The 25,920-nt window shown below is 37.5% G+C and overlaps 2 protein-coding genes across 5 annotated transcripts in view; one reads left to right on the forward strand and one right to left on the reverse strand.

Moving 5' to 3' along the window:
- Positions 1-9,050: 9,050 nt before the first annotated feature.
- Positions 9,051-25,920, reverse strand: part of LOC6033224 (dedicator of cytokinesis protein 9) — a 136,303-nt gene continuing 119,433 nt past the window's right edge. For 3 of the 4 annotated variants that reach the window (XM_038255032.1, XM_038255031.1, XM_038255029.1), the window contains exons 4-12: positions 24,821-25,691; positions 15,589-16,276; positions 15,269-15,525; positions 14,867-15,208; positions 11,104-14,196; positions 10,004-10,150; positions 9,729-9,939; positions 9,370-9,658; positions 9,051-9,306 (exon numbers count right to left, since the gene is read on the reverse strand). In XM_038255032.1, the coding sequence (XP_038110960.1) occupies positions 9,069-9,306; positions 9,370-9,658; positions 9,729-9,939; positions 10,004-10,150; positions 11,104-14,196; positions 14,867-15,208; positions 15,269-15,525; positions 15,589-16,276; positions 24,821-25,691 (6,136 nt within the window). In that variant the 3' untranslated portion in view covers positions 9,051-9,068. The remainder of the gene's footprint in view (positions 9,307-9,369; positions 9,659-9,728; positions 9,940-10,003; positions 10,151-11,103; positions 14,197-14,866; positions 15,209-15,268; positions 15,526-15,588; positions 16,277-24,820; positions 25,692-25,920) is intronic. The other variant, XM_038255030.1, reaches the window with a different exon arrangement.
- Positions 17,744-19,620, forward strand: LOC119767160 (UBX domain-containing protein 7). The gene is made up of 2 exons (XM_038255034.1): positions 17,744-18,068; positions 18,131-19,620. Exon 2 carries the CDS (start codon positions 18,131-18,133, stop codon positions 19,445-19,447), a length of 1,317 nt encoding a protein of 438 aa, XP_038110962.1. The 5' UTR covers positions 17,744-18,068; the 3' UTR covers positions 19,448-19,620.

Here is a 25,920-nt window from a genome sequence, read left to right on the forward strand (position 1 = left end):
TTTCTTTGGGAAATTGTATGGGAAAACCCATTTTTTTATTTTGATTTTTATAAAATCCACCTTTGACGCTATATTAAAACCGGAATCATATTCGGTTTCATATTGATTTTCGAGCAAAAACACGTTTTAGACGTGTTTTGAGGACGATGCATCTTTTTTAGGAGAAAGTTAGCAACATACTCTGTTGGGAAAAGTTGTAGAGCACCTTTCAGGGGAACCGAATATGAATTTAATATTGCGTCAAATGTGGGTTCTATTAAAATTAAAATTAAAATAAAAAAATGTTTTTTTTCCCATACAATTTCCCATAGAAAATTTAATCGCTTTGCGCAAAGTGAGGACTAAAGCAATCGTTTTAAAACTTTGGGGAGTTGTTTAGGAAAAATTGCTGTGCTCGCTAAATTTGGACAACTTTTTTTTACGAACAGCCATATTACACCCAAATAGACCATTTAATTTTTTTGTGAGCTTAGATTATTTAAAATTGTGATTTCATAAAAAAGGATTCGAAAGGTAAGTTTCAAAACACAAGAATTCGATATTTTAAGATAAATTAAACGTTTAACATTTTTGTTCAAGGGATGAAACCAGTAAGACTTGTTCTTGAAAAAAAATTGTCATGAGAAACATAATTACTGCATGAATTTATATTGTTCAAATTTTATTTCAACTGTACAAAGATGCATGCTTGAAGGCAATGGTTTAAATTCTTCGATACATATTAAATATTGTTTCTCAACCTTGTTTTTTGTGTAACTTTTTGCGATCCAAAGTACTGCTTAAACTTAAAATTAAAAAAAAAATCTTCAAACAGTATTATTTTTTACAAGCAATTGATTAATCCTCACACATATTTGACCATGGAGTCCCCAGAAACACGAGCATTTTGAATTTTTCAAAAATATTTAGACTGGACCGAAAGGTTTTTTGTTTTTCCAAAATTTGTATAAATAATGATTTTTGATTGGCCGTTTTTGAAACACACCTTAATCGGCTCAAGCCAAAATTCTCAATGGGGTGATGAGCAGTAAATGCACTAAGCTTATTATTTACTATCTTTGTAAAGGCCTTAATTAAAAAATGCTAAATAAAAAACTGACTTTTTTCGATTTTTTATGGACATGGATCAAGACTACTTTTAAAATTATAAAAGTAGCAGTGCACCACAAATCCAGAGTGTTATTTGAAATCAAAAAAAAAATCAAATTATTCGCTCTACAGCATTGCCTTGGCGTTCTCGATTGCGAGATTCCTACTCGAAACTAGGTGTCCGAAGGCTTGATTGTTGAGGCAATTGCAAACCTCTTTTTACACCTTAGCTTCCATCCACCCCGGGATTCGAACTGACGACCTTTGGATTGTGAGTCCAACTGCCTACAAGCGACTCCACCGAGGCAGGACCCAGGGAGACGACTCCTACACCCTGGACTGAGCTATCGACCTAACCCTTTAGGTTAGACCGGGGCCAACATTTACTTCCCTATCCGACGGAAGGCGTGGTCAGACAAATCTCGTCTCGAAAAATGCCACCGGGACCGTCTGGGATCGAACCCAAGCCGACTGGGTGAGAGGCAACCACGCTTACCCCTACACCACGGTCCCGGATGAATTTGAAAAGGTCCTATAAACATAAGAAATCTCATAGCTTATACTGCCCCTGATCGCATAAATGTCCCATATGCATTTTCACCACTTTTGAGTTATTGATGTAGTTTGGTTCAATATCTTGTGCTCTTTCAGAAAAGCTCAAAATCCATCCAGTACTTTGTTCTAGGAATCAGGAGGAAATTCAGTTTTTTCGTGAAAACTTAACACGTAGCCTTATGTGTGGGACGAACTTGTCTTGCATTTTTCTCAGCTTGCTGTTTCTGCATATGGGACATCACACTCAACCCCCGGTATGGTTGGTCACTTTTTCGTTTGTCACTTTTTAGTTTGAACCCCGTTGGTTGGTCAAAGTCAAACTCAAAAGTGACGAACTGTCACTTTTTACACGGCGCTTACGCACGTTATCAAAACAAACGTTTGGTAGTATGTGTAAACTTCGTGTAAAAGGGGTGTCAAACTAAAAAGTGACCCGGTGCGTTTGACAACAGTTGGTGTATAGAACCTTTAAAAAACTCTAGGAATAAAGATCGATTTTTCGTCCTCTTTTAAAAATTGTTAAATTGTTCGCCTTTTGGTTTTAACGATTAAATTAAAGGAGTCACCCTGAAAGTTTCTTACATATTTATAATAGTAGTTTATGCAACAAGTTGCAAAAAGAGGATTTTTTCAGCTCGATTCGTACATTTATGGATAAATACGAAGAGTGCTGAAAAAATCAAGTTTTGCTACGAGTTCTATACAACATTTTTTGCAATTCCAAAAAACACACACTGAGTAAAATTTTATGTCAAATTTTCATGTATTTTGTCAATAAATCGCTTAAATCAAAAAAATGTTGAAAAGTGTTACTTTTCGAAACAAGTGCTAAAAAGTTCAACTTTTCAGCACCCATTTGAGTGCTGAAAAGTAGAACTTTTCAGCATTTATTTTGAAAAGTATTGCTATTCGATTCTGTTATTTTTGGTACAGAAAAGTAGGCTATTTCGTCGTTCAAGAATGACAGTAAGTAGTTTCACGACGGAATTGCAAAAAGTTATTTTTCAATTTCAATTCATTTTCTTTACCGAAATAACAATTCTGGAGTATTTTTTTGAAAAGGTCCAATAAACCAAATTTCCAGTTTTTGCATTTTGGGTGTTTTTGAAACCGCCTTGAGTCAGGGTTATTAAAAAACACCCAATATGCAAAAACTGAAGATTTGGTTTATTGGACCTTTTCAAAAAAAAAACTCCAGAATTTAACATCTTGTGTGATTGGCTAGTGTTCATAGAGATATGGTGTTGCTTGCAACTATTTCTATTTCATTAACCGCTTGGTAACAGAAGGTTCTTTAAATGCAATTAGACAAAAACTAGGGATAATTTGGTCAAAAAACCTAGTGAGATCGTAGCTTATATAAAGTTATTTGAATTTCCTCAATAGAAATATCATCCAGCAAAATGAAAATGTAGCGTGACGGAACAACATCGTAAAATGAAACTTTTTGAAACCACTGACAAACAAAGGTTAAAGTTTTAACGGTAAGATTTTTTTATGATCTTCTACACACTGCCACAAAAAGAAAAACGTGCATTATGTTCTTTGAAGCGAATGAATTGGGTGAAATTTTATTTTAAAAAATCCTCTCCATTTTATTGCCTTATTTGGTCATTATTTTGAGCGACAGAGGTAAAAAAACGCATTATATTCGAAGGAAATTAATTGAAACTTATAAAAATGTATTTTTCAATTAATAAATTTGCTTTATAAATTGAAAATGCGATCGAGCGTAGTATTTAAACCGTAAAAAACTATTTTCTAAAAAAAGATCTTCCTAACGATTCGTCCGTCAAAATTGGCATACCTAAGAAAAAATAAATTTTCATAAATTTATATTTTCAATAAAAACGATTTTCAGTATCCATTGCGCATCGCCATCCCACTGTGCAGCACTTGACGGAACGTAGAAAGGGGTGATGTTGACGCACGGTTGCATCGTCTGCAACCAACCACCCCCTACCACTGGCAGCAGCATAACAACAGCCACCCACTCTGCACTCCTGACTCAGCGGTGAACGAAAGTAGAAGAACGGGGCTAAAAGGAGGGAGAGCGAGCATAAAAGAAGAGAGTCGTACTATTGTTGTTGTGTCTCCTCTCAGGACAGCATAAATTTATGCAGCATGGCCAACTATACGAATGGAAAAGCCACACGTTGATGCGGTTGTGTGGCGAAGAAGTTCGTACGCCTGATTGGGACGAGAGAATGAAATGAGAACAGAGAACATAGATCCGATTAATGCAGCAACATTGCATCAGTTGAAGAAAGTTGTGCCAGGCAACTTTGGTGGGGTTAACCTACTTTTGGTCGGGGTGACAATTTCGTAAGTGATAGTTTTTGGAATTGTTTTTTTTTCTTGTCAGTGTAATATTAGAGTTTTTTAGTTTATTTGAACCGATTTTTTTTTCTAAATCGTTGAACTATAAACAATCTAACATCTTATTTAATAACTGAGTTTCATGTTAAAACATTCAATAAGGAAACCTCATCTTTTAGTCTGCAATAATTATTTCTTTTTGACAAAATTAAGAGAACGGATCTATCAATCTGACAAAAAGTTAACTTTCCACATCAATCGAAACCACTCCGCCTGATCTTATTCCTCTTCCTTTTTTTCACAAATTCTATCCTCTCCATACATCACACTGTTTTGCTGCAAAAAAGTCGATCATTAATTTACTTCAAAAATGAGATTTTTTGCCGTGTCCATACGGACCATACAAACATCTTCCTTCAGCCGAGACAGGCGCGCTTGCAATCGATTCCAACAACACCACCTTCTTTTCTTTGATCCTTTGATGTCGGTGCTTGAAAACACCAGCGCGGCGAAGTGAGAAAATTTGCACCCCTTTTGGCGCAAAACAGCAAAGATAAACGCGTAAAGGACATTTTGTCATCTTCAAAGTAAAACTCCGCGTTGCAGTTGAATTTATTTGGCTATTTATTCGATATTCGTATTTTTCTGAGTACAACGTTGTTTTTTGCCTTTAACACAGTGAGGGTTATTTTATAATGTTGCGTTTAATTTAAAGTTGGTTATTTTTTAAACAGTTGATTGTTTGCTTTTGTTACTATTTGTGTAAATTGTATGTGGGTCAAAAGATTCCTACTTAAACTCTATTGAGGTGTGTTACCCTAATAATTTATATGTTGTTATAACACCACTAACTGTACCAGCGTATGCATAGATTCGATAAGCTTGAGCTTGTATAGTGACGAACGAATTTTAAAATCATTAGCAGTTTTACTTTTCTTTGAAAACATTGAAACATAACCATTACACAGTGTTGGATATAACAATATAATACAGTCATTCTGGATGCACATTGCGATAACTAAACAACAATCTTAGCGCGTTTTAAATTACCAATTATACAATTCCTAATATACACTAGTGTCTGAGAAGAGGAAAGAAGAGAAGCGATGTACAGCGGTAGCGTTTGGCAAACATAAATTTACACCCAAGTTTTATTGACTAGTAAATTGTGATGTTTTTCGAAAATTTAAGAAATTATAACAAAGTTAAGACTTTTTTCTCTACTGTTTCGAGTGGTAGAAGATCTTGGTATTCTCTTTAGTTTGTAATTTGAACGAGTTGTTGGTTGAGATTCAATTCGGTGTTATAGTTTGGAGTTATCCAATAAAACAGTGCCCTTATAAAAGTTGTAAAGTTTTGTGATGTTAGTTAATTTGAGTTCGGTTTATGTTTGCAGTCTTCGATGATTTTTGTTATTTTTGATTAACTAATTTGTTGATTTCATCAATGTCACCTTTTAATCTGTTATTTTTATGTTTTGAGCAGTTCTACAAAGAACTTTTTTTTTCCAAATTGAGTTTTTAATTGTGTTTTGTTTGGCTGAAAATTTGTCAGTACTGTCTTTATGGACTTATAAATCGATTTGGTATCTTTACCCAAGTAACAACGTTTTAAAACACTTTTGAAGTATATTTCAAGAGTCCTTGAGAAAATTCGAGTTGAAAGCTATTGTATCCTGAAGTTAAAGCAGCCTTAAGTGTAAAATGGACCATTTTAGGAGGTTAGCAAGAGCTTTTTGTTTCTTTGATAAAATTTAGACTGAGACTTTTCAAATTTAAACCACAATGGAAGAGCTCTTCAAGGCTGAAATAAAGTTTTCTTAAACTTTTATGTTCTTGTTAAAGATCAAATAAACTTTTCGAAGAAAAATCAGTTCGTTTGTCTATAGTTCTATAGTTTGTCCATACACAATATACGTGAAATTGTAGCAGCTGTATATTGAAAAATATTTTTTCTGAGCTCAGAAAAATATCTTATCTTCAAAAAATTTGCATTCACTTGCAAAAACGTCCCTCACAAATTGTTTATATTGTGATTCGACTAAAAATTCAATTTGTCATTTTTTGTCGGACGTTTTTTCAGTGTTTTCACAAAATAATGTTTCCAGAAGAATGGCATCACTGCCAAACATCTTGTTGAGCCTCTAGAACAGATCACAAAAAAAATCGCCGGAACTGTGTTTTTTACATGATTAAACCCTTTTAAAAATGGTTAATTTTTGTATGTACATGACGGCAAAAAGTTTTTCAGACCAACAGTATTTTTTTCTCTAGAACATATCTAGAGTTTTAATTTAAAAGGTCCTATAACCATATGAAACACACTAGCTTATAGGACAATTTAAAAAAAACTCTAGATGTATTTGTAATCTTTTGATTGTATGTCAGGGTGGCGATTATCGAATTCCCAAGTTTTTCCTGTGAATTAGAAACTTTAAGTATTGCTAATATGAATCATCAAACAAAAATCATAAATAAAAAAATCAAAACATTTAAAAGTTAAATGAAAAATAGAAACATGACAACAAATTTAAAATAAACTAAAAAAATAAAAGCATATAATCAAAAGCTTTAAAAATTTATTAAATTTCAAGAAGTTGAAAGGTGAAAAAGAAAAAAAATCAAACAATTTTTCATATTTTTGAAAAGTTAAGTTAAGCAGGTATTAGACAATGACAAATGAACTCGCACTTTTTGGCAGTTTGCCTGCTTTGTTTGTTTGCCAGAAACGTCAGTCTGCATATATGGCCGCAAACAAGTGTGCGAGTTTGACAAAATGTCAAGCACGAAAATGTTCGAGTTTGTTTGTCATAGTCTTATACCTCCTTTAGTGAAAGGAACCCTAAATAATCTGTCTGTGCTTAACCATTGAGTTATTGAGTCGGGTAAAAACTTAATTCCTAAACGCTTGGATTTCAGACTTTTTGTCATAAAATCTAAAATTGCCGACTTTTTCCCAATTTTTTGTGGATTGGTGTATTGCCAACTTGAGTGGCGTGCACATTACAACATATTTTCATTAAAATATTGAAACTATGGCTTGTAGTTATTTTTTGTTAGCTTTGACTTTGCCAAAGACACCAAATCGATTTGAAAAATCCTTTCGATGGGACAAACAGACGTGGTGTTGTTTTTAATGAGTTTCCGAACAAAGTACCGCAAAACGGGGTGACTTTGATAGCCGGGATGACATTGATAGGTTTGCAATTTTTTCGCAAAATGAAGAGTACAATTAAAATACGTAAGGAATGATCTAGAAACACACTGACTGTGGTAGAGAAGTGTTCAAAGTACCTCAAGAAGAACTTTTCATAAATTTTTGACAAGTTTAAACAGTTAGTTAACTATAATTAAGAAAATGTTGATGAAAGCTATTATTTTAAACTTCTCAAAGTGTCTTGATTTTCTCAATGAACATGATTTTTAATCTGAAAACGGAATGCATTTTCGGATTCTTTGGACAATTTTCCACTAGGAGAAGGTTAAAAAAGTTTGTAAAAAATAAATAATATGTGTTTTTAAAATACAATTAAAAAAAATCTCCAAATTAGAAGGCAATTTCAGTTGAACAAATTTCATGTAAAATGTGAAAACTTGTGATTCGTGCTTCGAATCAAGTATAAAATGCAATATAAATCGATAATTTTACAAACAAAACTAGTTTTAACAAATTTCAGTCAAAATTCCGACTTTTTAACTATTTTACCTAAAATGTATATGTTTTTTTGCTAAAAAGCTTATACACTTTATTAACTAAATATAAACATTGATTGTTTTTCTTAAAAACTATATCAGCTACTTTAGTGATGGTACATTTAGCGTACAAATAAAGTTTGAACATCTTAAATATGATTTTAACAAGAAAAACTATGACTATCAAAGTCACCCTGGAATTAAAACTAAGAATTTCTAAACATTTTTCTAAACATTATTGAAAAAAACTTTTTTTCCGAAATAGTGCATGAACTTTGTGTGGTCTACCCCAGTACATGTTTTAAAAATAATAATCTTGAGAAAAACCTTACCTGTCGGAAAATATTCTAAAAACAAATCAAAATCCTATCAAAGTCACCTCGGTTTACGGTACCGTAATCTGGGGCGAATCGGGACTACAGTCTGAATAGGGACAGCCATTTTTAGAGCACTTAAAGCTTTTAAATTTGGAAATGGATGTACACATTTTGTTGGTCTGAGTCTGTTCTATCCGAAACCAACCAGAAAAATCAAAATATTGTGCTCCAACATGGTTAAAACTGCTGTCCCAATTCGCCCCATGTGTCCCGATTGACCCCAGTTTACGGTACCAGATTTTATGTGTTTTTCTTCAAGTAAACATCAAACTTAACTTAAAAATGTCATGAAGTCAAAATCGTCCAAAACTGACATGGGACAATTATGCGTAGAACGTCAGTGTAGACGTGCTCAACAAACATTCAGCCCAATAAAAACACTCAAAAACAATGCTCGTTTTATAAATTGTGAGTAAAAACATGAAAAGCAGAAAAAATTTCTGCGAAAAAACAGAGGAAAAGATAAAAGCTTGCTCCAGAGCGGAAAAATTACACACACGTTCAACACGTCCATGTGGGCTTTGGTGCCCGCCAGGACCGGGTAAAACTGAAACTAAGTTATGCGAGGTAAGTTCCAATTTGAGAAATTTTCTCCTGCGAGGTTCGATCGCGTTGGCGACCAAACCAAGCTCAAAAATTCCGCTTGAAGTATGATTTTTATTTTTGATCTAATGATTTTTTACTCTCTCAATCTACAATCGATTAAAGTTACAATTTTGCGTTAGGTTTTTTCCTACTCACGATTCAACACTTAGAAAATGTGCGTTTTGCGCAGTAACAAGAACACTCATCTCAATTGCGATAGGTTAAGATATCGTACAGAGTATAAATACAAAGTGAGGCTTTGAGGAAGCCACGCGAGTAAGAAACCAAGTGAGAAGATTGTGTGCAAACGATTTGGAAGCCGTATTTTTTCTTTCTAACATCTTTGATGGAGTTTTTTTTTATCTTGAAAACTTTGCTATGTTGTGTGTAAATTTCCCCAAATTCTAGCTAGTTGTGCGTCGTTTTGCCTAAATTCCTGAGCCCCCACTCCCTAAGCGGTGCTGGAGTTGTTCGGCGCGCCACTGATGGCGGAGAACAAGGCAAGACTATGGCGGTGAGCGTTGTTGTTGCTGTCGTCCAGCGGGTACACAAACTCGCCCAGCAGATCGCTGAGCGCCGAGCACAGGGCCTCGTAGTTCTCGTGCAGCGCGTTGTGGTACTCGCGCTGGTCCGAGCAGATGACGTTCGCGTTAATCTGCAGCGCGGTGTAGCAAATGCGCACAAAGTCACTAGAAAGGAAAACAAAACTAATTTTAATAAACTTTTCCATAGATATCTCAGCGAACCCTTACCGGAACACATCTTTCAAATCCTCAACCTTGTCGGCGGGGTATTTGGAGCCATTTTTCGGATCTAGAAATGCCGAAGCGTACGCCAGCGGTCCCGCGTTGACCGTAACGGCCACGCAACCTTGCAGCCTAAGCTGCAGCTTCTTGGCGTCGATCGGGCCCAGAACCACTTCCTCCAGTTCGCCCATCTTGGCCTGCATCTCGTCGATCGCGACGTCGATCGGACTCAGCTCGAACGACTGCCGGTCCTTGACCGGTATGCGCTTCAGCACGTACGGGAAGCTGTATTGAGCTGGAATTTGAAAACAAAAAAAAAACTGTAAGTCAAGATTCCCCAAAAGCAAGTCCTCCAAAACACTCACTGGTCAACACCGTCCGCCGCTTCCACTGTTCCTCGACCGAGCCGCGCGCACCCCCATTCGGCGTGAACGGCGTCTCGAACATGAACGTGTCCACGTCGTGGTTCTGCTCGAACTCAGTCTGCCGGATCTCCAGCTCGTCCTTGCAAAAGTACGGCGTCACGTGCGTCACCTGGATGTAGGCCAGCTTGGGGTCGAGAGTTGAAGCGTCGACCTGCAAAATAACCCCAACTCTTAGTAAACTTCTTCAAATTATGCAAAGATCACGACAACCGTACCGGCGAGGAGTCCATAATCATCCTGACGTGATCGCTGCCGAACTTGTCCCGGTACTGCTTGGCCAGCCGCTCGGAGATCTCGCTCAGCGAGGTCACCTTCGGCTCCTTGTACACGTACTCGACGCCGTTTTCGTCCTCGAAGTAAGCCTACGGGTTGAAAATTTTAAAAGTATTACAATTAAATAATTAAAACATTAAAAAATTAAATAATTAAATAATTAAATAATTAAATAATTAAATAATTAAATAATTAAATAATTAAATAATTAAATAATTAAAACATTAAAAAATTAAAAAATTAAATAATTAAATAATTAAATAATTAAATAATTAAATAATTAAATAATTAAATAATTAAATAATTAAATAATTAAATAATTAAATAATTAAATAATTAAATAATTAAATAATTAAATAATTAAATAATTAAATAATTAAATAATTAAATAATTAAATAATTAAATAATTAAATAATTAAATAATTAAATAATTAAATAATTAAATAATTAAATAATTAAATAATTAAATAATTAAATAATTAAATAAATAAATAATTAAATAATTAAATAATTAAATAATTAAATAATTAAATAATTAAATAATTAAATAATTAAATAAATAAATAATTAAATAATTAAATAATTAAATAATTAAATAATTAAATAATTAAATAATTAAATAATTAAATAATTAAATAATTAAATAATTAAATAATTAAATAATTAAATAATTAAATAATTAAATAATTAAATAATTAAATAATTAAATAATTAAATAATTAAGTAATTAAATAATTAAATAGTTAAATAAATAAATAATTAAATAATTAAATAATTAAATAATTAAATAATTAAATAATTAAATAATTAAATAATTAAATAATTAAATAATTAAATAATTAAATAATTAAATAATTAAATAATTAAATAATTAAATAATTAAATAATTAAATAATTAAATAATTAAATAATTAAATAATTAAATAATTAAATAATTAAATAATTAAATAATTAAATAATTAAATAATTAAATAATTAAATAATTAAATAATTAAATAATTAAATAATTAAATAATTAAATAATTAAATAATTAAACTCACCTGCCCATAGTAGATAACCCGGAAGAACCGCCCCAGTAGCCGCTTGCCCGTCTTGTTGAACTCGATCACCCGGTTGTACGCCTGTGTCAAATGCTGATAACACTGCGCCAATCCCGGATAGTCCCGTCGCGCTTCCAGTATCGGCACAATCAACCGGTACAGCTCGCCCAAACACTCGAGCCGCTCGGCCTGGTCCAAGTACGCGGCACACTCCTTCAGCTGATCCAGCAGCAACTGCTCCGTGTACTGCGAGTCCTGCGCCCCACTGTCCAGCTTGAGACCACGCTCGTCCCGCGGGATGTTGCGCGATATCTTGGAAAACGACTCCGCGCCGTACGCCACCGAGCAGCAACCTTTGAGCCGCAGGTACTCGGAGATTAGGGCTGCGATGTGGAGGTAGCAGCAGGCAGCTTCCGAAATGTTTCCGTTTTGTTCGTGGTTTCGGGCCATCGTTACCAGCCACGTGTGGCGGAGTTCCGGGGTGGAGGCGTACGAGTTTGCTAGGGAGTGCTGAAGTTCTAGGAGGCGTTCCGGATCCATGTGGTGAGCTTGCATTTGGGCGGTGGCCATGAGTACGGTGCGAACGCGCCGCGTGAGGTCTTTGACCTCCATCGGGAAGCCGCTGCCTTTCATCGCCTTGTCGCTTGTAGCGTAACTGTTGATGATCGAGAGCGACTCCTGGAAGCGGGCGTTGTTCAGGCCGATGACGTTACCGATCATTTGGGACACGGAGATGATGACCTGGAGATGAACGCGGGTGAGGCCCTTTCGGCCGCTGAACTCAAAGTTGGAGCGCATGAGGAGGTACAGCACGGCGCAGGCCTCCTGCCGCAGACTAGACAATCGGCTATCACAGCACTTGAGCAGTTCGTAGACCAGCTGGCCGCAAAGGATGGCGTTGCCCTTGAACAGGGCGTGCGAAAAGTTGTTGATGAACGCACGGAGAGCGGCAAACACGTGCTTGGAGAGGGACTCCGATTGACCGAGTTGTAAGAATCGCAGGTAGACGCGAGCTACCTTCGGTAGCACCGAACTGTCCTGCATCGAATCCCGGAACTGGATCGAGTAGAGACCCAAGCAGTCCAAAATGGTCAAGCCGATTTCCGTCGCGAGATTCGACTCGCACAGCGCTCGATGCAGCCGCACTGTTTCCTCCACTAAATTCTCTCGAGTCTGGGGATGATTCAGCGTACCAGAATCGAACGAGTTTGCTGACTCACTGTTCGGTGGCATCATCCTCGCCGGTAGCGTACTTGCCTTCGCTGATTTGCTGGACTTTGCGTCGTTCCCAATCTCGCCCTGCACCTGAATGTTCTTCTTGCCGACGTACCGGAAGTACAGCAGGCTCAAATCCAGCACCGTGAAGAACTGCACCGTTTCGCTCTCGGTACAGTTGTGCCACCAGGCGAGCATGTGGTCCGGCGACAGGTGCTTCACCACAAACAGAAAGCTGATCAGCATGTCTTTGGTCTCGGCCGGGGTGAACTTGTCTGTGCGTTGGATCATCGTCGGTTGCGTTACGCTGATCGAGCGAGCGTGACTAGGTCGGCCACCGGAAGTGCCGTTCGTTTCGCTGTGCCGTATTACCACCGTCCCGTCGTGGGACAGCGTCGAGCAGTCGGAGTTGAGCGATGTGGTCGAGTGACCGTTGGAAAGCGATGTTTGACCGGCGATCGCGGACAGGAAGCTGGTGTCTTTGAGGTGAAGGGAGGATCGGATCGGGCTGGGGTAGTCCAGATGGAGCGTAACTCGATTGCTGCGCGACTTTGGGGTGCTTGTTTGGGATGTGACCGTGGACGGGATGACCGTCGTTGTTGATTCCCGGGCGAACACGTAACTACTGCTGCAGGAGATTCGGTTTGTGCCGACGGAGTCGTGCTTCTTCTTCTCCAGACCGTCCGAGATGCGGTTGATGTTCTCCAGGACGATTCCCAACCAGGGAACGTACAGCAGCGCTATTCGGCTGAGTTGACCTTTGTTCTGGTAGCGATCGTCCAAATCGTGCTTCGCTAGCAAGTCCTTCAGGATCGTCAGCCCAAGCTTCCTAATGTGACTAATTTCATTGAGGGAACTCTTGACGTCCTGCAGCAGCAATCCCGCCAGGAAGTGCTGTCTACAGAAATCTTCCGACAGACAAAACTGCTGCAGCAAGTCCGGCGGTCGATTGTTCGGACTCAACAGGAATGGCAAGTTCAGTGGAATGTAGTGTTCGTGGGAGCAGATTTCCCGAATAAACGCAAACTTGTACTCCTGAAGGATGCGGGAATCTCCCGGTCCCCACCGGTCCATGTAGATGCGCATCAACCGAAACACGAAGCCCCGGTCCATGAAGGAGAGACAGCGTTTCACAAACACGGCCAAGCTTTGGTTCAGCTGTTCCGTCTCCATCGGGAGATCCTTGTGCCGCGAGTTGAGGTAAGGTATCAACACGTGGAAGAGCGACTCAATGCGTGTCGAGTACTCTTTGGGAAACCGCTCATTACGCTGCATCTTGATCCGTCCGGTAGACAGCAAGAACTGTCCCATGCTCTTGATGATGATGTCAAAGAATATCCCGGAAAACTTCATAAACTTGTTCACCAGCAAGAAATCGGTATTGTTCGGATGCAGCAGCGTTGGCAAATGACGACACAGCTCTCCGTGAACTGTAGCGACCTGCTGCGAGGTCGGCGAACATCCGTTCACGGGAAATCCCTCAATACGAAAAACATAACGCACGTAAGAAGTGAGCAACTCCTTCCGCTTCGCTTCCTCAGCCAGCATGTGAAACACGTTCACGAGTAACCGTATGATGTTCAGCCCAATTTCCTCACTGCTCGTCGCGACCAGCAGCGTAAAGAGCTGATTCAGAATGGTCGGCAGAAACGATATCAACGAGCTGATGTGAATCGCGTGGGCAGCTTTTAGAATTTTGCACGTTTCCGACTCGGCCGGCTGGGCGGCGGTTTTGGGCTGCTCGAGCAACCGTTCCGCGTGCACAAACAGATTGTGCAGGTGCTGATCGGTCGTGATGACCGTGGAGTCGAGCCGGAAGCCGACCGTGAAGATCGGTCGCTGGTTGTCGATCCACTGAATGTCCGGCCCGGAGTTCTGCTGGAGGGAGGGAAGTTTTGTAGCGTGTGGCCGGTTTCGCGGGGAAGGTTTGGAGACAGAACAGAGAGAGACACATACGAGGTTAGGTTTGCTACCATGTTGTTAGTATGGGACGGAATGTTAGTCGGGTTAGGTTTGATCCGGTGGCGTACCGGGGCAAGGATGAACTATCTTCTGTAGTCGTTGTGGACGGCATTACTGTGTAAAAGTCAGCAAGAAAGTCTTGTTCTTTCCATCTCATTGTTCGACGATTTCAAAGCACGTGTTTTAATAATTTTGACAGCTGTCAGTCGTTGCAATTAGCAAGATCGGATTCGCTGATTCAAATGCAGTTCCATTTGAATTAGCGAATTCTCTCTGTAGTTATTGATCTGTCATAATAAAGTTATGTAATGTAATGTAGTTGATTCATTCGTTGTTCGTGAATAAATGTAGTCGTTTGTTATAAGTTAAGTGGAGATATATGTTTAAATTTGTTTGATTTTTTTTTTCATGAAAGAGAAAAGGCAAAGTCAGGTTACAAAGAGTTTTAACCTCACTATTCTGCTCCCTCAGCAAACGTCAAACTCATACAAAATTGCGGCCTGATGTTTCAAACCCCGTCGTACGCCACTGAACTATTCATACAGGTCATGCACGTTGTAAAACTCTCAATTTCAACCAAACTTACCCCCTTGCCCAGTCCCAGCGGCTGTATCGACAGATAGCCCACCGGCAGCGATGCCGCCACCGCTAGGCACTGCTCCTCGATGTTCATCTTTCCTTTGGCGAGCAGCGGCAGCCAGGCGTACCCGACGGGCGTCTCGGCGCTGGTCCCCGACGCCAGGTCCTTCTTTTTGGCAATGTTACACGACACGTGAAAGAACGAAAAGAGCAGATGGTGCTGGGCCGTGATGCGCAGCGGCAGTCGCAGCTTGATCTCCTCGTACCAGGTGGGGGCGGTGCTGTGGTGCAGCACCGGACAGGACTGCTGGGACACTAGCGTTTCCTGGCCCGGGCGGCCGTAGATGCACTGTAAATTGAGCGAGTTTATGAATGTTTGAACGACTTTATCCAACAAGCTGGAACTAACCTCAACGGATTTGGCGTCGGCCGTGTCCGAGTCGCGCAGTTCTACAATTACGGCAATGTTACGAGCTCGGGAGAAGATCTTCTGGCTGTCGTAGTTCAAGTGCAACGGGTAAACGTACATGTGGTGAACGAAGGTAGCGTACGGATGCAGATGCTGCTCGGAGGTGCTAAGGAACTCGCTCATCTCCAGGGTGGGACCCGGGGCGGTCGGAGGCGATGGGAACGGTTTCAACGGGGCCAGGGTGGTTGTTAGACAATCTTGTAGGGGAGATATTGAGGGTTAATCACAAAGTTAAACAATTTTCCACAAACAATACTTACTTGGTGGAAGTTCGTTCAACGCCTCGATGTAGATCTTCAGCGATCCAGGCAGCACGGTCAGCTTGCTAAACTTGTCCGGTTTTCTGTACTCCGCCAGCAGCTTCAGCAACTCCTCGTCCTTCAACCGCGCTCCCTCCTGCCGATAAATCGCCGGAAAGTCAAACGACGTGTCCAGATCGTGGCTGTACAGCCGAAACAGAGGCCTGGCAGCCCACGCGAACGGCATCCGGTAATGGCCACACTTTGCCGCGTACTGTCGAACCGTCTTCTGCAGCTTCGTCAGTATCTTAACGTCCTTCGTTGCCTTCAAGTACGGTTCCGCCGCCGGATTGATCGCCCCCTGCAGAATCTTATCGATCTTCACCACCACGAAAATGTCCGAATGTGGAGTCGTGACGCTGAATATCGCATTCCTAGCTTTCGCCAGCCACTCCCGGCTCAGCTCCGGACACAACTCGGCACCGTCGCAGCGGGTCTTGCCGTGTCGGGCCAGCGTACCATTTCCGTTTTGCTGGCCGTGAGCTTTGGTCGTCGGTTTGGGTGAGGTGCACTGTGGCTTGGCGGAGTCACAGCTCGCGGTCAGCATGTCCCGTACGTGCTCCTTGTTCAGGTCGAAGTAGAAACTCTCGGTGAGCTTCCGGTTCGCTTTGGCGTCGTACAGGGCTACCGAGGTGAGGTAGGGTTCGAGCTGTGGGAAGATAAAAAGAGCAGGTTTTGAAAGAATGAAAATGTTTTTAAAACATGGAGTGACCTATAGACTAAAATTGCTTTGAAAAGTTAAACTTCTAAAATGGAATTCCATAACAACACTTAGGGTTTGCTTTGCGTCAAGTTTATTAACTAAATAATTCAAAAAATAAGGAATTTAAAAATATTTTTTTAAATAATAAAATTCAAAACTAAAAAACAAACAAAAGTTTTAATATATGAAAAATAGAATTACAAAGCTTTAAAATTTGAAATTAAAGAATTAAAAAAAAATAGAAATTTACAAATTCAAAATAATAAGTAAAATAATTGAATAATGAGTGATTTAATGATTCAATAAAATCAATAATTCAAGAATTCAATAATTTAATAATCCAATATTTATTTTATATTAATTTATTAATTATATAATTCATAATGCTCAAACCAACAACTATGAATTGTTAGCCCTGTGCGCGGTTCGATCGATCTACGCGGTCCAATAAACCAAATTTTCAGTTTTTGCTGTTTGGGTGTTTTGTAATACCCCTGACTCAAGGCAATTTCAAAAACACCCAAAAAACAAAAACTGGAAATTTGGTTTATTGGACCTTTAAAAAAACTCAAGATATGTTTTTACAATAATTACATTATATGCAATAATTATGTTATGCAAATCTTTTCTGAATGCTTCCGACTAAAACTACTTAAAATTAAAAAAAAATAATTATGAAAATTAGAGAATCAAAAATATTTTTGTTTAGCTAAGAAAATTTAAAAAACAAACATTTAAAAAAATAATTAAAAAGATATAATTCAAGATTTAAAAGCTAAAGAGTTAAATTCAAAAAACAGAAATATTCAAAAAGAACAATTTAAAAAATTTAAAAAAATAATTCCAAAATTCAAAAAATCAGTGATCTGAAATAAAAAAAAACTCAACGATTTAATACCTAATTATTTAATAATCCAATAACTCTATAATTCAATAATTCAATTATTCAACAAACCAGAGAGGGTGAAGAAAAGCCCCAAGGAAACGTTTTGTTCTACCACTCGGAAAAAACTGACTTTTGAATTAAATAAATAAATTAATTGATTAATGTGAAATTAATGGGATAAGTAAGCAACAGAATTTCTCTTGAATGTTCGGCCAAAGGAGTCAAAATATTAGAAATTGGAAAATAGGACGGAATTAGGACCAAATCCTGAAACTGCTGAAAATATGTGAATTTCCTCTATAAAATTTTAAACACAAGTAAAATTCAAAAGAAACATAATAAAATTTAATTCCTAAAAGTTAAATGATTTGCTCCCACGTGTTCAGTCCAAAACCCGCGGCCACGCTCAACCACCACGCTGCAATTTCCCGCGCGCGCGCGCTCTCCATAAACTCACCACATTGGCTTTCACCAATACATGCGCACGAATCTATCAGCCGCATCACGTCGGAGGTGAATTTCTCAGTCCCACCACACAAACGTCAAAATCGCTTCACAAGAGTTTTGTGCATTATTTTGATCGGGTGCAATTTCTGGTGGCTGGCGGAAAACGTTTCAAATTTTGCCGTAAATTGGCCGGAAGCAGGTGCGAGTGCCGCGTCGGTGGCCACACTAACCGGTTCCGAAGCAGGGCGTGGTTGAAAACAGTGCGAAAAGTGAGCGAAATCGAGTTGAGTTGCCATTTTGTGCTGCTGCTGCTGCTGCGTTTGATTTCGACGGCGCTCGGGGAAAAAGGCATCAGACAAAAAAAGTCGGTGGTGGCCACTGCTGCTGGTCGTTTGCCGTCGGAACGTAAGTTTGGACGTTTTGGTTGGAGGAGGTTGATTTATTAACAGCATTCTGTGTTTGTGCAGATGTCGTCGTCAGAGGAGAACGTGAAAGCCCTGGTGGAAGTGACCGGATTGAAGCCGGAACAGGCGGCCACTTTGCTGACGGCGTACAACGGCAACGTTGAGGGGGCCATCAATGCGTTCTTCGAGAATCCGGAGGGCATTTTGAACCCAGAACCGGCCGTGGTAATCAACGATGATGAGGAGGACAACGTGAGGGCTCCAATTCCTAGAAAGACGGAAGTTTTGTTGCCACCGGTCGAGCTGACTCGTGGTCGGAAGCGAAGGGGTGCCACAATCACGGAGGTACCTTTTAGAAACTTCGAGCTGGAGGGGAAGCTTCAGGAGCAGTTGTTGATGCAAGGTCAGGGACCATCGTCCAAGAAGGTCACTCGACTAGAAGCCCTATTTATGCCACCGTTTGAGATTCTCTTCTCGGGGAGTTTCGATTTAGCCCAGCGACATGGCAAAACAGTCGACAAATGGATTCTGGTCAATCTACAGGACGATCTGAACTTCAGCTGCCAGACACTGAACCGGGATTTGTGGTCCGATGCAAGGCTGAAAGATTTCCTTAACAGACATCTTATTTTCTGGCAAACGTCAAACAAAACCAGCGACGGAGCAAAGTTCAAAACATTCTACAAAGTGACCAGCGAGCCGTACATCGGCATGATTGACCCTCGCACCGGAGAAGAGGTGCAAACCTTCCCGACGGACCTCGATCCGACCAAGTTCCTTGCTTCACTGAAACGGTTCCTCACCGAAAATAAATCGCCCCACGGCAAAGAGGTCTCCCTGGCGGAACCCACCCTGATGCGGCCCTCGACATCGCAAGCCTCTGGCAGTGGCACCAACAACGGCGCCAGCACGTCAAAATCCTCCTCCAGCAAAACAATTTGGGTCCCGGACGACGAAGACGAGGAAGATTTCCAGGAAATCCTTTCCTCCAGCGACAGCGAGCCGGACCCCGAACCGGACACCCCAACCTCCAAGAGCCCCTCCAAGCAGGCCACCATCCCGACGGAAACCCCCAGCTCCCCAGTTCTCAGTTCCGACGACGAAGCCACGCTCCCCCAGCCCGAGAAGACCCGCATCATGCTCAAAATGACCGGCGACGTCACCGAGCGGCTGTTCTTCCGCAGTTCGCGCACGCTGGACCACACCCGGGCCAAGCTGCAGGCCAAGTGGGGCGCCCGCTTCCCCGACCAGAAGGGCAAACCGGTGCGCTTTTTCTGTCCCGCCATCAAGACCGATCTGCACGCGCTGGACGGCAGCCGGACGCTGCTCGAACTCAAGATTCACCCGAACGCCGTGATTCACGTGACCGTTGATGATTGAAGTGATGTTTATTATTTTTTTCTTTCGTTTTACAATTTGAAACCAGCGCCAGGAAGCGCGAGCGCATGCAGCGTCGTGGCATTCTCTCAGCAAGTTTATCTTGGATAAGTTTTTTTAGATTTCTAGCTACCAATAAATTATTAATGGACACATCCCCTGTGTAAGTGAAGTAAGTACTGTTTATATTATTCGATGACATCCTCATATTTATTTGGAACTGAGACAAAAATGATGGTTAGTACGGAGCTCGGAAGGAACGCAACACATATCCATATAGAAAAAACACATTATTTGTGGCAAAAAAAAAACAAAACATCTGAAATCTATCCAATTTATTAAATAAAAAATATTTAAAACATTTACAATTTTGGCTTTAAAATTTTTGACAATTCTGAAATTCATAAACTCAAAATAAAAAAATAAATAATTTTCGGAAATTCAAAAACAAATTAATTTTAACCTAAATAGGGGAAATCAGGTTAAGCACTCGCTCGCTGCTGATATGGCAACATTAGAGGCATGCTGGAATTAGATGCTGTTCCTCTAATTATAGCAATTCAGTTTTTTTGAAGTCCAATAAACATGTTTTTTTTCCTTTTTAAGTTTTTTTTAAGTACCCTATATCCAAAACGGCTTTAAATATGCACAATACTTGATATTTTTTATTCGACCTTTCAAAAAAAAAAAAATAGAATTTTAAAGTCCAAAAATATAGAAATTTAAAAACCACAATTTTTAGCTAATTCTGAAATTTTAAAACGCTAAAATATTAAAATTCCAAATCTAGGGATTTGATAAAATTAAACACAGTTCGTACTCGATTATCCTAAGTCCTCGCCAAAATTTCATTTCAAATCGAATCCGAAATTTGTATTTTTCTCAAATTTTAACTTATAAATGCTCAAAAACGTTTTTTTTTTTTGTGAATTAAGATAGTGACAACAACGGTGTCACTAAAAAAATTATATAAATATTGAGAATTTAAGAATAAAAAATGTAAGAATATTTTTTTGTTTAAGAATTGAAGAATTTATTAATTAAAAAATTTAGGAATTTGAGAATTTTAAAATTTTAGAATTAACGAATTTAGGAATTAAAAAAAATAATTCTAGAATTTTTTGACTTTTAGAAGTTTAGAATTTAAGAATTTTATAATTTTAGAATTTTAGCAATTTAAAATTTTAGAGTTTTAGAAATTTAGAATTTCAGAATTAAAAATTTTAGAATTTTTGAATTTTTAAATTTTGAATTGAATTTTTGAATTTTAATTTTTGAATTTTTAAATTTTTGAATTTTTTGAATTTTTGAATTTTTTAATTTTTGAATTTTTGAATTTTAGATTTTTTTAATTTTTGAATTTAAGAATTTTAGAATTCTAGAATTTTAGAATTTTAGCAATTAAGAATTTTAGAGTTTTAGAATTTTGGAATTTTAGAATTATGGAATTTTAGAATTTAAAAATTTAAGAATTTAAGAATTTAAGAATTTAAGAATTTAAGAATTTAAGAATTTAAGAATTTAAGAATTTAAGAATTTAAGAATTTAAGAATTTAAGAATTTAAGAATTTAAGAATTTAAGAATTTAAGAATTTAAGAATTTAAGAATTTAAGAATTTAAGAATTTAAGAATTTAAGAATTTAAGAATTTAAGAATTTAAGAATTTAAGAATTTAAGAATTTAAGAATTTAAGAATTTAAGAATTTAAGAATTTAAGAATTTAAGAATTTAAGAATTTAAGAATTTAAGAATTTAAGAATTTAAGAATTTAAGAATTTAAGAATTTAAGAATTTAAGAATTTAAGAATTTAAGAATTTAAGAATTTAAGAATTTAAGAATTTAAGAATTTAAGAATTTAAGAATTTAAGAATTTAAGAATTTAAGAATTTAAGAATTTAAGAATTTAAGAATTTAAGAATTTAAGAATTTAAGAATTTAAGAATTTAAGAATTGAGAAATTAAGAATTTAAGAATTTAAGAATTTAAGAATTTAAGAATTTAAGAATTTAAGAATTTAAGAATTTAAGAATTTAAGAATTTAAGAATTTAAGAATTTAAGAATTGAGAAATTAAGAATTTAAGAATTTAAGAATTTAAGAATTTAAGAATTTAAGAATTTAAGAATTTAAGAATTTAAGAATTTAAGAATTTAAGAATTTAAGAATTTAAGAATTTAAGAATTTAAGAATTTAAGAATTTAAGAATTTAAGAATTCAAGAATTTAAGAATTTAAGAATTTAAGAATTAAGAATTTAAGAATTTAAGAATTTAAGAATTTAAGAATTTAAGAATTTAAGAATTTAAGAATTTAAGAATTTAAAATTTAAAATTTAAGAATTTAAGAATTTAAGAATTTAAGAATTTAAGAATTTAAGATTTAAGAATTTAAGAATTTAAGAATTTAAGAATTTAAGAATTTAAGAATTTAAGAATTTAAGAATTTAAGAATTTAAGAATTTAAGAATTTAAGAATTTAAGAATTTAGAATTTTAAAATTTTAGAATTTTAGAATTTTAGAATTTTAGAATTTAAGAATTTAAGAATTTAAGAATTTAAGAATTTAAGAATTTAAGAATTTAAGAATTTAAGAATTTAAGAATTTAAGAATTTAAGAATTTAAGAATTTAAGAATTTAAGAATTTAAGAATTTAAGAATTTAAGAATTTAAGAATTTAAGAATTTAAGAATTTAAGAATTTAAGAATTTAAGAATTTAAGAATTTAAGAATTTAAGAATTTAAGAATTTAAGAATTTAAGAATTTAAGAATTTAAGAATTTCAGAATTTAAGAATTTAAGAATTTAAGAATTTAAGAATTTAAGAATTTAGAATTTTAAAATTTTAGAATTTTAGAATTTTAGAATTTTAGAATTTAAAAATTTTACAATTTTACAATTTTACAATTTTACAATTTTACAATTTTACAATTTTACAATTTTACAATTTTACAATTTTACAATTTTACAATTTTACAATTTTACAATTTTACAATTTTACAATTTAACAATTTAACAATTTTACAATTTTACAATTTTACAATTTTACAATTTTACAATTTTAAAATTTTACAATTTTACAATTTTACAATTTTACAATTTTACAATTTTACAATTTTACAATTTTACAATTTTACAATTTTACAATTTTACAATTTTAGAATTTTAGAATTTTAAAATTTTAGAATTTTAGAATTTTAGAATTTTAGAATTTTAGAATTTTAGAATTTTAGAATTTTAGAATTTTAGAATTTTAGAATTTTTAGAATTTTAGAATTTTTAGAATTTTAGTATTTAAGAATTTTAGAATATTAAAATTTTTGAATTTTAGAAATTTAGAATTTTAGAATTTCAGAATTTTCCAATCTTCAAATTTTCAAATTTTAAAGTTTTAGAATTTTAGATTTTTAGAATTTTAGAACTTTAATGTTTTAGAATTTTAGATTTTTAAAATTTAAGAATTAGAGAATTTTAAAATTACAAAATTTCGAATTTTAAACATTAAAAAACTAAAGAGTAAGGGAACGTTTTTTTATAACGCAATGACAAATTTGGATTTTGTACCCTTCTTCCCCCACCCTTTGTAACAAATTTTCAATACATATTAAAAAATGTAAGGATCGTCATTGACCCACCCTCTCCCAAACATCTGCGTTCCGTAATAAAAGAACGTTCCCTTCTAACTTGACAGACTGCGCATCGAGCTTGCCAGCGGAGAGGACAAAGTGCGATAAACAGCGTAAACAGCGAGAAAGCGGCTGGCGAAAGAGAGAATGAAGATTGTCAAATCAGTTTTGTGGTTGGTTTGTGTGGAATAAGACGTGCTGATTGGTGCGCTGGAAGTGGGGACGCGAAATCGTGATTATTCAGGTTAATTTTTTTATGTGTTTTTGTGTCGCTATTCGTATGGGGTGAGTGCATAATTTGTAAAGGGAGCACGTGGTCGTAAAAAATATTCGGAGTGAAAAGTGATTTTTTGTGTGTGCCTTTTGTCGTGAATTGTGTGTGTCGATTGCGGGCGGCGAGGCCACGCGCTTGCCTTACTGAATTATTTGTGTCTTGAGCGTCATTTTCGTTGAGTAATTGGTGTTTTTTTGTGCTTTAGTAATCTTTGTTTGTGATTTTCAAAGCCCTTCCTATATCATCGTTGATCGGAAGGCACGGCGTCGGATAAATTTTGTATAATTTTTTCGAATATGGTTTTATTTTTTTATGGTGAAATAGCCGTTTCAATAAAGTGATCGAAAGACGCACTGACAATTTGGATCGTCGAGTTAATAGTGGAGCAAAATAATAGTGTGTGAGTGATGTCGTGTGTTAAGACCTTCCCATAGCTTCGTTGCTCGGAAAGCTCGCCGACGGGTCAGCTTTGAAAGTCCTCCCCATAGCATCGTAGCTCGGGAGGCATCGAAAAGCCAATACCTTATCCTACTAACCCAAAAAATAATAATCACGTGATGCTTGAAGGAGATGCTGTGGATTAAACGGTCTCAAGCGGTATCAACAAGTATATAACGAAAAACTGTGTGCTTGATGAGTCTGCAACTTTAACTATCGGACTAACATTCCTCCCTTTCGTTGAACTGCAGGCTTCTTGGGAGGGCGCCGGTATTGACTAATAAAGTAGGGATCTTCAGAGGTTATAAAGTGAACGGATGGTTGGCTCCCACTGATCATTTTTGATTCATTGTTTAACTTCAGCTGATCTGTCAATAACGGAGTAGCAGCTAATTGGCAGTCAACCATGCTCATGCTCATGCTCATGGTTTGTGTGGAATAAGACGTGCTGTTATTGCAAAATATCTGTGTTTTTACACTCAACCCCGGTGGTTGGTCACTTTTTCGTTTGACACATTTTTAGTTTGTACCCCGTTGGTTGGTCAAAGTCAAACTAAAAACGAACTGTCACTTTTTACACGGCGCTCACGCACACTATCAAAACACACGTTTGGTAGTGTGTGTGAACTCCGTGTAAATGAGGTGTCAAACTGAAAAGTGTCCCCGTTTGTTTGACAACAGTTGGTGTCAAACCATCGGGGTTTCAGTGTATTATGAAAGAATGTCTCCGATCACGCGACACAGTCGAAACGCAAAATCTGTTATTCGGTGAAAACGATTAGAAAATTCCTTTTAAAGACATAATTTGTAAGAAGACTTGTATGAACAAATGAACGAATTGTGGAAATTTTGAGCAAAAAACAATTAAACAAAAGTTAAGGTGGTTGTTGCCTTCTTCACATTAATATACCCTTGATAGGGTTGTCAGATTTTCATCATATTGCACTCAAGGGAAAGATCTTCTGATTACACACCTAACGAGGGTGAAGATTAGTTGGTAATGTGAGGAAGGCAAAAAGAACTCCTTTGAAGTGAACCTACCTGACACAGCGCCGGTTCACTGTCCCCATTGGCCGCGCCTTGTCCACCTCCATTTGCCGTCGTCGCCACACTCTCAATCGGTGCCTGCAGTCGAAACTTGAGCGAATCACATCGCACCAGAATCCGCTGGCCAAACTGTTCCCGGTACGGCTCGATCCCGTCCGCCTTTCCTCCCATACTGCTGGCGGTCGCCACTTTGGACCCGGCCGGAAAGTGCTGCAACTGATACGCTCCAAACAACCGTCGGCGGTTCTCCTTCCGTGCCTGCCCGATAGACATGTCCGTTTCACGACCGTACTTCATCAGCTGGGGGTTCATGCTCTGCTCGAGGCCCTTCAACGTGCCGTACATCATGGCCGAGCAGGGACTGGCCGGAGGTGGTGGCGCGGCCGTTCGTTCCAGCGACGCCGCTCGTTTGTCCTCCTGCAGCTTGTTCTGGGCTATTACGGAGGAAATCTTGCGCACCCAGTCGTCCATTTCCGCCTCATCGTCCGCGGCCAACGTGACCGATTTGTGCTGGCCGGCGTTCATCCGCAGCTCGAAGCAGTGGCGGCCCTTTTTCGGATTCGTAACGACCTCGGTGCAAAAGTCCATCACGATCGTGGTCTTCGCTTCCGGTTGCTTTTCGTCCTTGTGCAGCTGCAGGATGTACGTTCCGTCGATTTCCTGCCGCAGGTAGCAGTACCTCCGTTTGAACGACTTTGAGCCGATGTGGGCAAACATGCGGTCCGAGTTGGTGTCCGGACCCTTCAGGAGGTAGCCCTGCTTGGTGATTGTGTCCGCCTGGGAGCGGCTCATCTGCTCGGAGATCACCTCATGGTCGGTGTCGATTTCGTACAGCTCCTCCTTGAGCTCGTTTGCGGGGGATATTCTGGAAGAAGGACGGACATTATGGTTTACTCTCTTTTTCTATATTTTGTCAGAAAAATACTTTAAGGTACAAATTCATTTTCAGTTTTGTGTTTGTCTTTTTACATTTTCTTATATTTTTATGAATACAAGTTAGAGTTGCTAGTTTTAATCTGTTTTAATTTGTCTTTTCTATTGTTTCATTCCTATACATGAACAAAAAAAACTATATTTAACTTTACGACGATCAA

This window comes from Culex quinquefasciatus, chromosome 2 (genome assembly GCF_015732765.1).
Source record: "Culex quinquefasciatus strain JHB chromosome 2, VPISU_Cqui_1.0_pri_paternal, whole genome shotgun sequence".
Classification (NCBI taxonomy): domain Eukaryota; kingdom Metazoa; phylum Arthropoda; class Insecta; order Diptera; family Culicidae; genus Culex; species Culex quinquefasciatus.